Source organism: Penicillium crustosum (assembly GCF_028827405.1).
Source record: "Penicillium crustosum strain IBT 35664 chromosome Unknown utg000001l_segment0_segment0, whole genome shotgun sequence".
Taxonomy (NCBI): domain Eukaryota; kingdom Fungi; phylum Ascomycota; class Eurotiomycetes; order Eurotiales; family Aspergillaceae; genus Penicillium; species Penicillium crustosum.
Genome location: NW_026623122.1, coordinates 4,651,613 through 4,666,050, shown reverse-complemented (window position 1 = coordinate 4,666,050; position 14,438 = coordinate 4,651,613). Strand labels below are relative to the sequence as shown.

The following is a 14,438-nucleotide window of genomic DNA, read 5'->3' as shown; positions in this document are numbered from 1 at the left end:
TTTTATCTCTTATCGGCCCTCTTCCTCCAATTCAACGGAACACATCCCCAACTCCAACTCCAACTCCAATCCCAATCCCAATCCCAATCCCATACAAAGACACAAAGAACCAAAATGTCATCCCCCTCAACCCGCCGCCTCCTAAAAGAAAGCACCGACCTCCACAAAAACCCAAGCCCATACTTCACAGCCGCCCCAATAAGCGACACAAACCTCCACGACTGGCACTTCACTCTCGCCGGACCCCCCTCCCCATCCCCCTACGCCCAAGGCCTCTACCACGGCCGCATCACCTTCCCAGCCACATACCCACTCCGACCTCCCTCCTTCCGCTTTCTCACACCTTCCGGCCGCTTCGAAGTCAACCGCGAAATCTGTCTCAGCATCTCCGGCCACCACGAGGAGACATGGCAACCGGCTTGGGGAGTGCGCACTGCACTACTGGGTATCCGTTCCGAGATCTTCGGTTCGGAGAGTCAGGGTCAGGTTGGGGGCATGGAGGGAAGTGAGGAGCTGCGGAGGGAGTATGCGCGGTTATCACTTGACTGGTCTTGTCGGGAGTGTGGGGTTGGGAATCTTGAGGCTATGAGGGAGTTGTGGAGTGTTTGTCGGGAGCGCGGGGTTGAGATTGAGGGTGAGGTTGCTGCTGTTGATGGGGGTGATGGTGTCGAGGGCCAGCGGGAGACGGCTGAGGCTGGGCCTGATGCTCTGGCTCCGGCTTCTAGTGCCAATGATCTTCCTATTGGTATTGAGGACCAGACTACAGGGGATGGTGCTGTAGAGAGTACCCCGGCTGTGGAATCTGTTCCGGTTCCTTCTGCGTCTGCACCGGTGCCCGCGGTACAGGCACAGGCACAGGCACAGGCACAGGCACAGGCACAGGCACAGACACAGGCACCGCTATCTACTATACAAACACCGGCTGTTATTCCCACACGGACGAGCTCCTCGCAATTAGCTTCAACGGAGTCTTCATCGGAAGGTGTCTGGCTGGACCGGGCTATCATTGGTGTGATCGTTGCTCTTGTCTTGTTGATATTGCGCCGAGTGGCGAACGTCGACGATCTATAAAGGGCTTTTGGATTAATGTTGAGCGTTTTCTTTCTTCCGGCAGCTGTGTGGGCGTTTGGGATTACATTACAGGAGTTGGTACATGATATATACCTCTAGATAGTTTTTGAAATCAAGTACACAGAATCATTGAAGTAAACCTTATTTTTGTTAACTTTTTTTTCGAGAAGTATGGTTAGCAAGTATGTTCATTCATATATATCTAAAATAGCTAACGCGTCTGGATTTTGATATCCACATGGGCAACACGCAAGTAATCCCTAGCGGTGCCTGCCCTGGAAACTTGGAATCATTAAATCATAAGTCGGGACTCGATTTGGAAACCACCCCCTACTCCCACCCCTACTCCCACCCCCTCCCCGGCGAGGGGACCGCTAACCTAAGAGGCTACTAATTGGCTGATTGAAAATGTTCATGGGACCATTAATGACGAGATGCAACCTGTGCAATCTGCACAAACTATTCGGATTTCAAGCCACTAATTTGAACGACAAAAGGCTATAAATATGGCCACACGCCGGTTTTTTTCAGTATATTAATCACATTCATGCAACTATATCATGCAGCTGCACAAGTCTTGCTACTCTTGTTACTCAAGTCAACATGGTGAACCGTATCGCCATATATGCCCACCGCGGCTGGATGGGGTCTAAAATTATCATGGCCCTTGCTGAATCTCCTACCTCTGTCAAGGTTCTTTGCCGTCCGGAATCAAGCACTGTGTGATTGCCTTCCAATGTGAGCGCAAATACTGTAGACATAACGGATCAAGTGGGTTTGATTGCTGCTCTACGGGATATCGACATTGTTATGATTTTACCCTGCCTCTTTTACCATAGTACCTTCACAGCTAACCTTTCCCTTGGCTCGCTGGTTGGCTTCGAAGCCAGCATTACTTGGTTGAGGCTATTCCGAAAACTAAAGTCCAATTATTTGTACCGTCCGATTTCGCCGTCAGATATGCCGGACAAGGGCTAGGTATTGATGTCATAAGGGCGATTGTTCGAAGTTGAAGAAACCGCAAAGCGCCTCGGCGTGAAAACAACAACGGTATGGACTGGGAACTTGGCAGAATTCGCGCTCGGCACACCGTATGGAGTTGATCTGGTATGCATTGAATGACCGCTGACGACTTCAAATCCCTGCAGAGTTATGGGCGTCGATCGCTTAAATAATCATATCATCTTCACAGGTGACAGTGCTTCACTGCCATTGAACCTCTGGTGTGTAAATCTCTCTATAACACGAACCCTCTGTCGTTAACAATCCTTAGCACACGGAACTATGTTGCAGCAGCTTATGCATCCATTTTTGGTGACACTCTGATTGAAAAACTGGAGAAACGCACCTTAAGTCTTTCAGAGCTAAGACCCACTAGCCATGATATACAGAAAGCACTTACAACTAAATTTGGAGTGCCTCCTGCCCAGTGCACAGTTACTATTGAGAAGGTTTCGGTCCAGGTGGATGAGATGATAAAGAAAGGAGAACCTGGCGCGCTTGCTTGGTATACTCGTAGAAACTGCGGCAACGGTGATCAGCTCAAATTCTTAGGTACCGATATCTGGGAGGTTGAAGGATACATCAAGGCATCTGTTGAGGACCTACTTGTGGAGGATAGGTTGGAAGAGTATCGTCCCGTCCGGAAGGAGTTACTCGACGTCCTGTATGTTGAATACGCGAGTTGTGTGTAAAATCCAGCTTGCCTTTTGCTGGAACATCTTGGAGGCATATTTTGATAACAGCATTGCTCTTTATTGCAAATATATTGTCTACTTCCAAATTCCATAGCATTATGATGGCATGGGAATCTGCTGACTCTTACAAGGCCATTTTTGAAGGACAGCTTTCTTCAATGCTTTTCAGGTAGTGCGGTAGCTGTTGACTCACTGCTAGTTCTTTCTTCTTCCCTTTTTTCCCCCGATGTCTGAAATACTCGTTGAACTGCTGCCTAAATGGGCAATGAAGAGTGTATTCGCTTCTAGATTGAGCGTCGTAACAATACTTAGTAATGCAGATTGTGACTTTATTCAGCATTCAAGTGATTGATAGTACTGGTAAAATTTACGCTTACTATAATTGGGATATACGCCCTAGTTATATAATATAGACAATCTAATTAATTTCGATTTTGCTGCATGTCTCAAATATTTACGCCTTAATAAAGTGTAAGATTTGGAAGCGCTGTCAAAAGAATACAGAGCCTAAAAAAGGTATACCTTTCTCTATATCCGCACGAAATCGAACACTTAGATGTGGCTAGTCCACCTTAGCCGTGTGGAAGGTATCCAAGGGTCGCAAAGCTAAACTATATTTGTAGGGCATTTAAGTATATGCAAGAAGATATTTTCATTTCCGTGTAGTTGATAATTCAATGAATGATCAAGCAGTAAAAATTTCGGGGGTTGATAGAAGTATATCATTGTTCCTCAGAGTGGTGGCCAATCGAAGTCCTTCCAAGGCTGTCCATGAGTGCTTTTGGCAAGATCAGCCAAGGTCTCCCATTTCCATAACTGCTCATCCCGATTGACCAAATCATTATCATTTCCCAGGCCATCAGGTGTATGTCTAATGTTCCCTTCGCCCATCAAGAACCTCAAAAAAGCGGCCGGATCCTTCGACAACTTGGCCGTTGTCTCCTGCTTGTACTTGTTCAGGTCGATTTCCTCGACATCCACTTTTCCAGCACCTGCAGCACCCATTATATCTGCAACTTCCGAAATGGAGCGAGTATCTCCGGCAACGTGAACTCTGTCTGGTATTAAATTAGGGGCCAAAGTGCACAGTGAAGCAACGGTCTTGCCCACATCACCCAAGGATGTGAACGAAATAGGAGTCTTCGCAGACCCCACACTTTCATACCGGCTGTGCTTTGTGTCCAGCCCAAACCATGGTCCTATGCTGTCTTCTAGGAAGAGTCCACAGAAAACACGGCACACTTTTTTATGGGGTATGAGTTCTCGAGCAAGCTCCACGTGTCGTTTCTTTTGGTCCCATTCGAGATGGGGAAAGTCATGTACATAATGGTCCACTCCAAACTCTGACGGAAGATAGACCTGCACATTTGTGTTGGGCAGCGCACGGAGGAGCTTCTCTTTGAATGCATGTCCAGATGCTCCGATAGTGTTGACTAGGATGTCGACTCCTTCAAGGGCTTCATGAAGATGTTCTTCGGTATACGTGCGTGTGGTGACCTTCACGTTGGTGACCGGCGATAGGAATTCTTTACTGTTCCCACCGTGCCGTGATAGGATAATGATTTCTGAAAAATCGTTTTTCAGAGGAGAGGAGAGGAATGCAGAAACAACATGTTTTCCCAGATGGCCAGTTGCCCCGGCTATGGCGACTACCGAACCAGAGGTCATAACTAATTTGCTTAGTTGCTCAAAAATATTGATGAAAATTGATTTGAATATTTCATTCACTGTCACTCGTCACAGGCTCCTGTCTGGGTATTTATATGCTTAAGAACATTGACCAAGGAATGATTCTAGACTGGGCCGAACAAACATCTTAAACCTTTACAATACCCACTTTGGCTTGAAAGGGAAAGTTTTGCAATCTGGCAAACATACCAAATGATGCAAAATACGTCATATGCCAATTGAGGGCTGTTTGCATCCAGGTCACTTCTGCTGATTGGCTGTATCCCAAAGGTTTATACTGTCGGTAGGGTATATTATGAAATCACAAATATAATACAGATTTTAGTAGAACTAGTGACAATAAAAGGGCCGTCTCGAAAAACAATCCTAACAAGACCGGCTAGCCGAGGAAGGTAACAAAATAACATCGGCAGGGGTGAGCTGGAGCGGGCGCGAATCAATCAGAGAAGTGCGTAACAGGAAAATCCATATTCTTCTTCTTTCCACGTCTCACGTACATGTTCATACGTATTGACTATCCTTCAAACGGGCCCGGAAGAGCGGATCATCCGCTTACCAAGTCAGATTTGTGATAACCGGAATCATTTCCGCTGTTTGTATAGACCGCAAATCCTCGAGTATATTTTTACAGACTAACCTGCTCACATAGGATCTTGATCAAGACAGCAACTTTGAAAACCCGTCCTTATAGTTACGTCAAAGAGAGAAAATTAGTTGGGCACAGATTTAGCAATGTCTGCTATCGACCCTCAGTATCTGCCCTCCGCTCGACTCGAGAATGCCCTTCGATACCTCATAAAGCAACAGCACTCGAATGAGCCAACTTGTCAATGCGGAAACCACAGACATACGGAATATATCTTGGAGTCGGACACCTGGTCACAGCTAGAGGCCTTGCAACGACTGCTATGTATACGCCCGGCAACCCCCAAACTGCCACCCGAGATTTTGGACGACATCGAAGCAGTCATTGCATACCGAAACAGTCATGCCTTGATGAAATCCGCGACTACAATTACCCCCACTGTGATACTTCAACATCAATCCTTGAATTCCAGTTCCATCACGGTCTCATGCTGGAGAGGCGATATCACAGTCCTTACCGATGTCACAGCAATTGTCAATGCAGCCAATGGCCAATTACAAGGCTGTTTCCGCCCAGAGCACCGCTGCATTGACAATGTTATCCATTCAGCTGCGGGGCCCCGCCTTCGCGATGCCTGCCATTCTATCATTGAATCTCAGGGACGCATAGAACCTGTAGGCTCTGCCAAAGTCACCCCAGGATTCCTCCTTCCTGCTCAATGGGTTTTGCATACTGTTGGTCCTCAGCTGCAACCCAGACAGAAGCCTCAACCACATCATAAAGCTCAACTAGCATCTTGCTACAGATCCTGCCTGGACGCTACCGAATCACTGCCTCCTCGTGCAGACGGCCGCAAGGTGGTTGCATTTTGTTGCATATCAACGGGTCTATTCGCATTCCCTTCCGACCTAGCGGCAGAGATTGCCGTGGATACCGTAATATCCTGGTACATGGAGAACACCGAGACGACAATTACAGATATTATCTTCGATACATTTCTTGAAAAGGATTACTCGATCTATGAAGCGATACTGTCTCGGCCACAATGTTCCATCTCCAACAATTCAAACCTCGTCCGCAAAACCCCGCTACCATCCCCGTCAGCTCCATCATACAACTTATTTCCCAGTCCCGCTGTGGAACAGGCTCGCACTTGGATTGAAGAGGCATCTCACTTGATTATCTCAGCTGGTGCAGGTCTCTCCGCCGCCACAGGCTTAGACTACACATCCACCGAACTCTTCGACAGGAATTTCTCTGCATTCAAGTCGAAAGGCCTGCGCAGATTATATGATGTCTTCGGATTTGATGGCTGGGACAGCCCGGCCCAGAAATGGGGCTACTACATTCTCCATTTAAATATGGTGCGATCCTGGCCTGTGTCACCGGCCTACGGCACTCTTCTTGATCTAGTGAACAAATTCCCTTCAAACTTCTTTGTTCGGACGACAAATGCGGATAATTTCTTTGAGAAGAATGGGTTTGACCCGAATAGAATATCGACTCCACAGGGATCATACCGCTTTTTACAGTGTTACAACAAATGTCGAGTCGATGCGGTATTTTCATCGGACACAATTGTTGACGCTGCATTGCCGCATATTGATCCCGTCACTGGGTTGTTAATGGACGAGACTAAAATACCCCATTGTCGGTTCTGTGGTGGGGAGTTGACACTTTGTGTTCGTGGTGGGAATTATTTCAATTCCGCGCCTTTTCGGGAGCAAAACATGAAATGGGAGCAATTTTTGAAGAACACGGAAGAAGATGTAAGCCTAGCAGATGATGAGTCGGGTCGAATTGTTATACTGGAACTAGGTGTTGGGTTGAATACGCCTGGTGTGTTGCGATGGCCAAATGAGGAATTAGTGTGTGAGTCAAGAAATCGGGCATTCCGATTGATCCGTGTTGGAATGGCCGCTTCTGGCTGTGTTCCTTGGGCGTTGGAGGATAAGGGCCTGGCTGTTGGGATCTCAGGGGAAATTAACACGGCGTTGAATTTGTTGCTGAAATGAACATGGAGAGAGATACCATCAAGAGAATGCAGCCCACGTTCCCTATTGAATATTAGGTTTGCTTTGAAAACCCATGGGCTGTGGCCAACAGCCGTTGCACGCACTCGAATATCTTCTCCCTTCTCCCTTCTACGAAAAGTCCGCCTGCATATCGGTCAATACCTCGTAGTCTGCGCCGCTCAGAGCGTGAAGATGACCCTTCCCTTTCGCCACATGGGCTGTGATCGTTCACGTTGGATACTAAGAAGTGCTAAGGCAAGTATAACCGGAACCCATCTAACCTAACTGTGACCAGTTTGCAGTGCGTAACACCATGAATCGAACAAAGTGAGAGAAAAGGATTTTCGCACTAAGCTTTGTGATCAGTTTATTTCTATCAGAGTCTGTAACTTCCACCGCTCACGGGTATACCTATCGCAGGCACGCCCACTATACCCACTGTGATATAAAGTTGTCTTAAATATATATAAAAATTAGATATATAGTAAATTATACTATATATATTTATATATCTCTTATTAAAAATCTGGAATTATAATTATAAATCTATTAAAATCTATTAATAAAAATCACGTGTTACGATTGCGCCAGTCCTTTTTTGATGGACGATCCAAATAGGAAGGGTTGCACATGAAGGGATTAGCGTGTCGCATTTTATTCAAGTTACATATGTAATTGTACATTCGAATTTAGTCGGAAATAACTATGTCAGTCGAATATGGAAAATCAAGATAGAATCATCCACCAAGACTCCTGTAATGTCCAGCAAGCCATTTCTCCCACGCCATCTGACTTGACAATGCCAACTTCCTCCAGCCATTGCAGCATCAACACAGTTTCCCATGTGCCCATGGTAGGCTTCATCATGTTAGAAATGTTACCGGCCTTGATACCGGGTCGCATCACTAGACACCCAAGGACAGGGCCAAGCACCAGATCCCAGAGACGATGTACAAACTCTCCATTAATGTCGTACCAAATGGGGTTCCTAGCCGGCAATTCCGTGCCTGAGGGTGAAGGCGCCGGTGGAAGGACCGTGGCTGCAGCTTTGCCATGGACGGAATTACCATAACGGTATGATGCTGTGGGAGTAACCTCGACGGGGAAACGGAAGCGTTTCTTGTCCATCTGCCGAGTTTCGTATCCGCCATCGGTGAGACCGAACTTTGCGCGGGGAGGATCGCGAGGTCGCATTTGAACAGCGCCCGAAGCGTAGAGATTGATCAATGCAAGGATATCGCCGTCTTCCGCGGTGTACTCGACGTCGAATGAACCCGTAGTCCGGAATTGGAGATCTAGCGTTTTAGTCTTGAAATGAGCGGCACGACGCAGTTGAGTGCTCTCGACGGCACGTTTGCGGCTCAGTGTCTGCAGGAAATATTCTGAGATATCGTAGTTACGACCCGGGGTGACGCGGCCACGGGTTGTTGAGCTGAGGACACGCTCGTTGATGAGTGTCTGCGTCGCAGTGGTGATGAGTCTATCGCCAAAGCGCTGCAGGATATCGCTCGACTCGTTGGGTCGATAGGTCTCTTCTGCAGTGACAATATTTGCCCGAACCCATGTCTTCGCGGCCTCAAGTTGTGCCTCAGCAGCCTTTCGTGAAGCTGATTGGGTACGTTTTCCATCATCCAGGGGCACAGCAAATGGATTGCGCGCCATCAAGTTGCGTTTGTGGTTGATAGTGACACCATGCACAGCCTGGTACAGTTCATCGCCTGCCGTAACATCATCTTCGCGTAGTTCGAAAACACTGTCGAATTGCTCCCGTGTTGCTGGAAGGTCCGGGGCCCGTTCGGAGGGAGAAACATCCAGCCTAGTGCTTGCCCACTCAACCAGGGCAGGCCAGTCATAGCCGTCCAAATCAGAATAGTCAATGCGCGGGACTTCGTCCTTTTCATAGGCCTCAAGGAAACACTCTTGGAAATCTCGATGCATCTTTGTAATCTGCAAGCGATTCTTGTTGAGTATCTGACGAGCTCGTCCTTCGATAAAATCCGAGTCATGGTCTGGGAAAGATTTCTTCACCAGAGCCCAATCGATGACTCTTGATTCTGCTCCGCCTGCAAGAACACGAACAACGACAAGAGCAACCACCAGCTTTTGTTTGAGATCCTCGGAGATAGGCTTCACGAAGCGCTGTCGGCGAATTCGTTTAGGGGTCGCTGACTGTGCTTCTTTGTCGGCTGTTGCAGTATCATCAAGTTTCGCCAGACGGCGGTCCGTGGCAGGAGCGCGTGGGGCCCGAGGAGCCCTCGTCCTTCTCGGTCTTGGCGTCGGTTTTGGTGTCTCAATCTTTGGAGGGGGTGGTGGAGGGGGAAGCTGAGGTAGAGACTGACGCTGGCGACGGATCTCGCTACGCCGTGCTGGTAACTCTGGTTCCACTTGGGGCGGTTTTGGAGGGGGCATGTCAATATCAAATTGAATATCGCCCGTGATCGGCGCTGGTTTGAAACCATCCTGAATTGTTTGGTTGATAAACTGCTGACCTTTGAGGTTTGCCTCAAAAATAATTGGATGATGAAGCTCCCATTTAAGGATCTTTTTGGTCTTTTGATTGAATCTCGAGAGTAAAACCTGGACTTTAACAGCCCTGGGCATTTCCGGCAAGTCTGGTTCGTTATAGGCCAGTCTAGACAATTCATCGACAGTTTCACCAATGTTCAAAACCGGCGGTCTTGATCCCATTGGTCTTCCCCTTTTGCGTTTGGAACATGACCCTGTGGAGAATGTCCCAGTAGTTGGATCAAATTGCTGTATCGGACTCATCAACATGGCATACGCTCCGATGGCAGAAATTGGTTTCATCAGCCGTTTGGGAATGATAGACTTTTGGTGCTTGCCAGGACCACGTGCACCTGTTCGCACATATGGCCGAATAATTGATGTGTGCGGATGAGCATTAAAGTCCAATTCAGGAGGGCGGGCAAGTGTCATGAGTCGCTGAACTCCAGGCAGGTCAGGCAGTTCATCCTCTTGTTCAGCAGCCTTAGCAGCCCTGGCTTGGGCTTCCAGGCGTTTGATGAAATTCGCTTGGGCCTGTCTCCGTCTTCTTGCCTCCAAGTTCACAATGGAAATAGGCTTTTGTTGCAGGTGAACATGGGCACCTTCTTCGACCGGGAAGGAGAATCTCTGTGCGCGGGGAGGTGCACCGTGAGGTCGACCACTATTTCTCGTCAAATTCGGGTCCATCTCAACATTGGCCGCAAAGAAGGGCCGCGAATCGTGGAAATCAGTAGCCAAAATCTTGCTCTGCATCTCTTTCACCAAAGGATCGTCCGGTGACATATCAGGCTTCAACAACAATGTCCTTGTCACCATCACTTTTCTCGTGTCTCGGCCACTGAAAGTCAGCTGCCTAAGCTGACCGGCATCAATCAGTTGTTTGCATGCAGTATTAATAGTTCGCATGTCTGGCTTTTCCTTGGGATGGAACTTCATCCACGCAGTAACAAAAGGATACCACATTGCAGTGCCGGCGGGGTATGCACCACCAGCCTTTTCCATGATTTCCATGATGAGCTTTCTCCGAAGAACGCTGATAGATCCGCCTCTCCCAATCACGGGTTTAGGGGACCCTGGTTCTCCCTCATCTGGCATCTGTAAGGTTCTGATATTGATTCTGTTCCGAACACGCGGCTTTTTCACAGGCTTAGTGCCGAAATGGAATTTCTGGGGGGGGCAGTGGGCCTGATCGTGGTGTCGGAACAACAGATGGACGGGGTGTCGGGGATTGTAGAGTGCTGCGATCGGAGGATGCTACCCGGCGTCGCTTTGATGGGGTCCCGGCTTGTTCGTCCTCGAGTAGATGAACGCTCGCACTCTTGTCGCGATGTCGTGGTGTACTCGCTGCGATTGAGCCCTCTTGTGGTGCTGGAACTGTAGCCTCGGGCAATGTCTCGTCGGCATCCTCCGAGGGATCATTTTGAGCCTTTTGAAGCCGAGATCGTTTGGGGGGTCTCCCAATTTTCTGGTCAATGGCCTTGAAGTCCAATGATGGTGTGGATGAGTCCACTGACTGGTCAGGTAGAGTTCTCTTGGCTGGCCTCGAAGCTGTCGGGGTGGGGGTCATGGCGGGCCCCTCGGAGTTGATAACTGAAGGTGCAGTTTCAGGGGCAAGGCTCTCGGACGCTCGAGTAGTGCTAGCAGCATCCAATACCTTGTCATCATCACTTGAGTCATCTTTATCCTTGACAAACCAAGGCATTGACGTTAATTTTGGCGATTTGAAGATCGCAATTCGACTCTGTCTCGGGCGACCTCGGGCTTTGCCGGCTGGTCTTCTTCGGCCGTGAGGAGTCACGTAGACACCAGGAGCAGGCTTATCCATGACAAGAGCTTTATATTCGGTCCAACTCTCATCCATGCCAAGTGCTTCGAACTTCTCTTGCTTTGATAATCCCCTAAGGCTGTCATGCTTAATCTTGGCTCTTTTGGCTCGCGGGGATTCCCCGACATATTCCCAGCCATAACCTTGGATTTCCTCCGCCTTGGGCTCAATCTGTGATTCCATCGCTTGAGATTCTCTGGGTTCGGATCCGCTAGCTTCGGGTTCTCTAGCGCCAGATTCTTTGGCTTTGGATTCTCTGGCTCGCTTTTCCAGAGTCGCGCGGTTCAGTGTGCCTTTCGGTCGTCCTTTAGGTTTGAAACGGGGCTCATACTGCTGCTTAGAGCCAGGCGGGAGTTTATCAGTACGTGTACGGATCACTGCGGCTTAATGTTAGACCCAAGACAATTTCTCTTGTGGACACCAAGGAGAGGAGGAAGCAATCATACCATGTTGACCGTTTGGAAGTTCAACAACAAACGGGTCGCTTGAAGAAAGAAGATAGTTGGGGGGTTTGACAGCCAGGATACCGTCGAGTAGAGTTGAATTTGGATCCTTCAACATATTCTTTGGGAATTCCTTTTTGAGGAACCCATACTCATCAAGCTGAGGAAGAACACCAAAGGGCGGTGCCACGATCTTTAGCGATTTGGCTTTCTTGGCTGGAAGCTCAACGGCCTCCCACGATGCCTGGCCAGCTTCAACAAGCTTTGCAAAATTGTTTGCCGAATAGTGGACATAATACATAATGGTCTTTTTCATTGCCATATCTCGAACGATGGCATAATGGCGGAGATGAAGTGGTTGGGCTACTTGCCACAAGTCGACCAATTTATGTACCATACTTTCAGCAGGTCTCTTGTAAAAGGACCCAAAGCAGGTCCAATTGAGGGCCTTGAGTATTTTGTTAGCTAAGAAAATCATCACTTTTTTGAGGAAGGCACATGCCTGGTTCGTTATGCCTGTTGTGCCTGTGCTTTGAATGATGTCAAAGATTTGGTTGTTGAGATTACGATCCGGCGTCCAAGATGGTACGATGCGTGCAGACTCTCCAACATGCTCTTTGATCAGATCCATCCTACCGTCCTCCGGACTCGGCGATCTTTTGCTTGGGCCCTCCACCTCCATGTCGTGGTCCAGGTCTGGGGTAAGTCTGGGTCCTTTGGATCGCACCCCATGCTTGTTCAAGACATCGAAATTGAATTCATGGAAAAGGGCCAGATCTTGCTCCGAGGGATCTCGTAAAAGTTTCACACAAGGATGCATCCTTTCGTATTGTGATTCTGCTCTCACACGTTGAACCACACCTATCCGCTCCCACTTGCGGAGGGCACGGGACAAGACTTTCCAACGCCAATGGTCATCAAAGCCCAGGAGTTGTTTCAAATCATTTCGTGCAATCAGTTGGTGCTCTCGGAGAATGTTGAACAATCTGGTGTTGAAGCTGTCGAAATCAATCATGTTCTTCGATTGCGGTTCTTCCTTTGTTTGAACGCTGGTGGTGTGGCGGTAAAATCGTTGCAGCGTGCAGAGACTGGTTCGGGCCGTTTTTGTTTGGACGGGTCGCTTGTCAATGTAGCCCTTTCTCTGCAAAGCATCGGTACGCTTCGGAACAGACCGTTTGTCCTGGCCACTGAGCTTCACCAGCTCAGGCTGTACAATACCCTTTGACCGACGTGAAGCAATCACCGACAGTAAGACAAATTCAAGAGGTAGTACCTTGGACTCATCTGGTGGGTGGCCAGTGATGGCAACCCAGGTTCTCTCTTCCGAGACAAAGATTCGAAGCGGCAGTAAATCGGATGTTTCATCCGCGGTCTGGTTAACCTCGGGATCATCGCGCTCCGTTTTTCGTGAGTCAAGCTGCTCGGCTTCACTCAAGGTGAGATGGTTCCATTTATTGTGCAGGCCAATAGACACCTCTGGGTTAGTCGTGAGCCAGGACCAGATTTTGGATTTGAAACGATGGTCAATATTTTGGTTTATTTCGGGAGTTTGAGCATGGAAATCATCAATGGCTTGCAGTAGATCAGATAATGTTGCGCCTTGATATCCGTTAGCATTCTGTTCAACGAAATGTGTATAGGAATAAAAGCGCCCAATCAGAGCTTGAGATAGAGGATATAGATCGACGTTGGGTCCACACAAGAACGCAGACTCAAATCCATCATAAGAAAGTTCTGAGAGGGGGAGTATAATAGGAATTCAACATATTTCTCAGACTGGGGGGCTCTCGACATAGTTTCGGGGATATTCAGAATCCACATGTGATATGACATGCGTCGCCGGGGTGAGGAAAAAGTGGGTCTTGTGAAGAGACTATACACACCTTGATTGCCGCAGAGTGCGACTTCGTTCAGCACGAAGTCGATAAGATGTTGCACGCCAGGCATGGCTACATAGCGTTTTTCTAAACAGAAAGAGGAGAGTAAAAATAGTAAAAGAAAAGTGATGGATGTGGGGGAATTAATGAAGGATAGAAATTTCTTGAAGGGGGGGGGATTCGAACGCCGAACTTCCAATTTTTGCAATGCGATTGTCACGTCACATGACTTTATCTTATCCTTATCAATGGCTATTGTTGCCTTATTTGTAAGGCATCTTAAATGATCAATGATCGACCGTCTATTTTATACGCTTTTAAATTATAATAATCCCATTGGTGAGTAACTATTAGAGATATTTTTACTTTATTCTATTTGGTTTTGAATCCAAAATACATTGTAGAAGCAGATATCCATGTTGCAAGTTGTTCTCGCCACCCTCCTTCCGCCATCGCATATTTTTAGATCGACATGCCTCGTTTTAAAGAAGAATAGGCAAGACTTTTTAATGTTCGTTTAATATTGTCTGTAGTAACTATGTTATACAACATATGATGTACCTAGGTAGGTATCTCCATTGTACTATATATAGACCATTTATGAACAAGCATAAACTCCCGAGGTCAGCGGGCCCGGTCGTGTCGGGATCGGCGTCCGGGTAGACCGATGCGACTCGGGTTTAGGTCTCGATTCCTGTTTTCTGTATACTTTGTATTGGCGCATATTTAC

General features: G+C 47.9%; 6 protein-coding genes across 6 annotated transcripts; 3 read left to right on the top strand and 3 right to left on the bottom strand.

Annotated features, from left to right (window-relative positions):
- Nucleotides 1-114: 114 nt before the first annotated feature.
- N7487_001733 (ubiquitin-conjugating enzyme E2) lies at nucleotides 115-1,071 on the top strand (the record flags this gene model as incomplete). Its single annotated transcript, XM_056869481.1, has 1 exon — nucleotides 115-1,071. The coding sequence occupies one exon, from the start codon at nucleotides 115-117 to the stop codon at nucleotides 1,069-1,071; it is 957 nt and encodes a 318-aa protein (XP_056734265.1).
- Nucleotides 1,072-2,223: 1,152 nt separating this feature from the next.
- N7487_001732 (NAD(P)-binding protein) lies at nucleotides 2,224-2,765 on the top strand (the record flags this gene model as incomplete). The annotated part of the gene is made up of 2 exons (XM_056869480.1): nucleotides 2,224-2,294; nucleotides 2,345-2,765. The coding sequence occupies 2 exons, from the start codon at nucleotides 2,224-2,226 to the stop codon at nucleotides 2,763-2,765; spliced, it is 492 nt and encodes a 163-aa protein (XP_056734264.1).
- Nucleotides 2,766-3,500: 735 nt separating this feature from the next.
- On the bottom strand, nucleotides 3,501-4,436 carry N7487_001731 (isoflavone reductase family protein; the record flags this gene model as incomplete). Its single annotated transcript, XM_056869479.1, has 1 exon — nucleotides 3,501-4,436. The coding sequence occupies one exon, from the start codon at nucleotides 4,434-4,436 to the stop codon at nucleotides 3,501-3,503; it is 936 nt and encodes a 311-aa protein (XP_056734263.1).
- A 753-nt stretch (nucleotides 4,437-5,189) lies between these two features.
- On the top strand, nucleotides 5,190-7,058 carry N7487_001730 (uncharacterized protein; the record flags this gene model as incomplete). The annotated part of the gene is made up of 1 exon (XM_056869478.1): nucleotides 5,190-7,058. The coding sequence occupies one exon, from the start codon at nucleotides 5,190-5,192 to the stop codon at nucleotides 7,056-7,058; it is 1,869 nt and encodes a 622-aa protein (XP_056734262.1).
- A 726-nt stretch (nucleotides 7,059-7,784) lies between these two features.
- N7487_001729 (uncharacterized protein) lies at nucleotides 7,785-10,658 on the bottom strand (the record flags this gene model as incomplete). The annotated part of the gene is made up of 1 exon (XM_056869477.1): nucleotides 7,785-10,658. The coding sequence occupies one exon, from the start codon at nucleotides 10,656-10,658 to the stop codon at nucleotides 7,785-7,787; it is 2,874 nt and encodes a 957-aa protein (XP_056734261.1).
- A 52-nt stretch (nucleotides 10,659-10,710) lies between these two features.
- On the bottom strand, nucleotides 10,711-13,778 carry N7487_001728 (uncharacterized protein; the record flags this gene model as incomplete). Its single annotated transcript, XM_056869476.1, has 3 exons — nucleotides 10,711-11,765; nucleotides 11,835-13,430; nucleotides 13,715-13,778. 3 exons carry the CDS (start codon nucleotides 13,776-13,778, stop codon nucleotides 10,711-10,713), a joined length of 2,715 nt encoding a protein of 904 aa, XP_056734260.1.
- Between the last annotated feature and the right edge of the window lie 660 nt (nucleotides 13,779-14,438).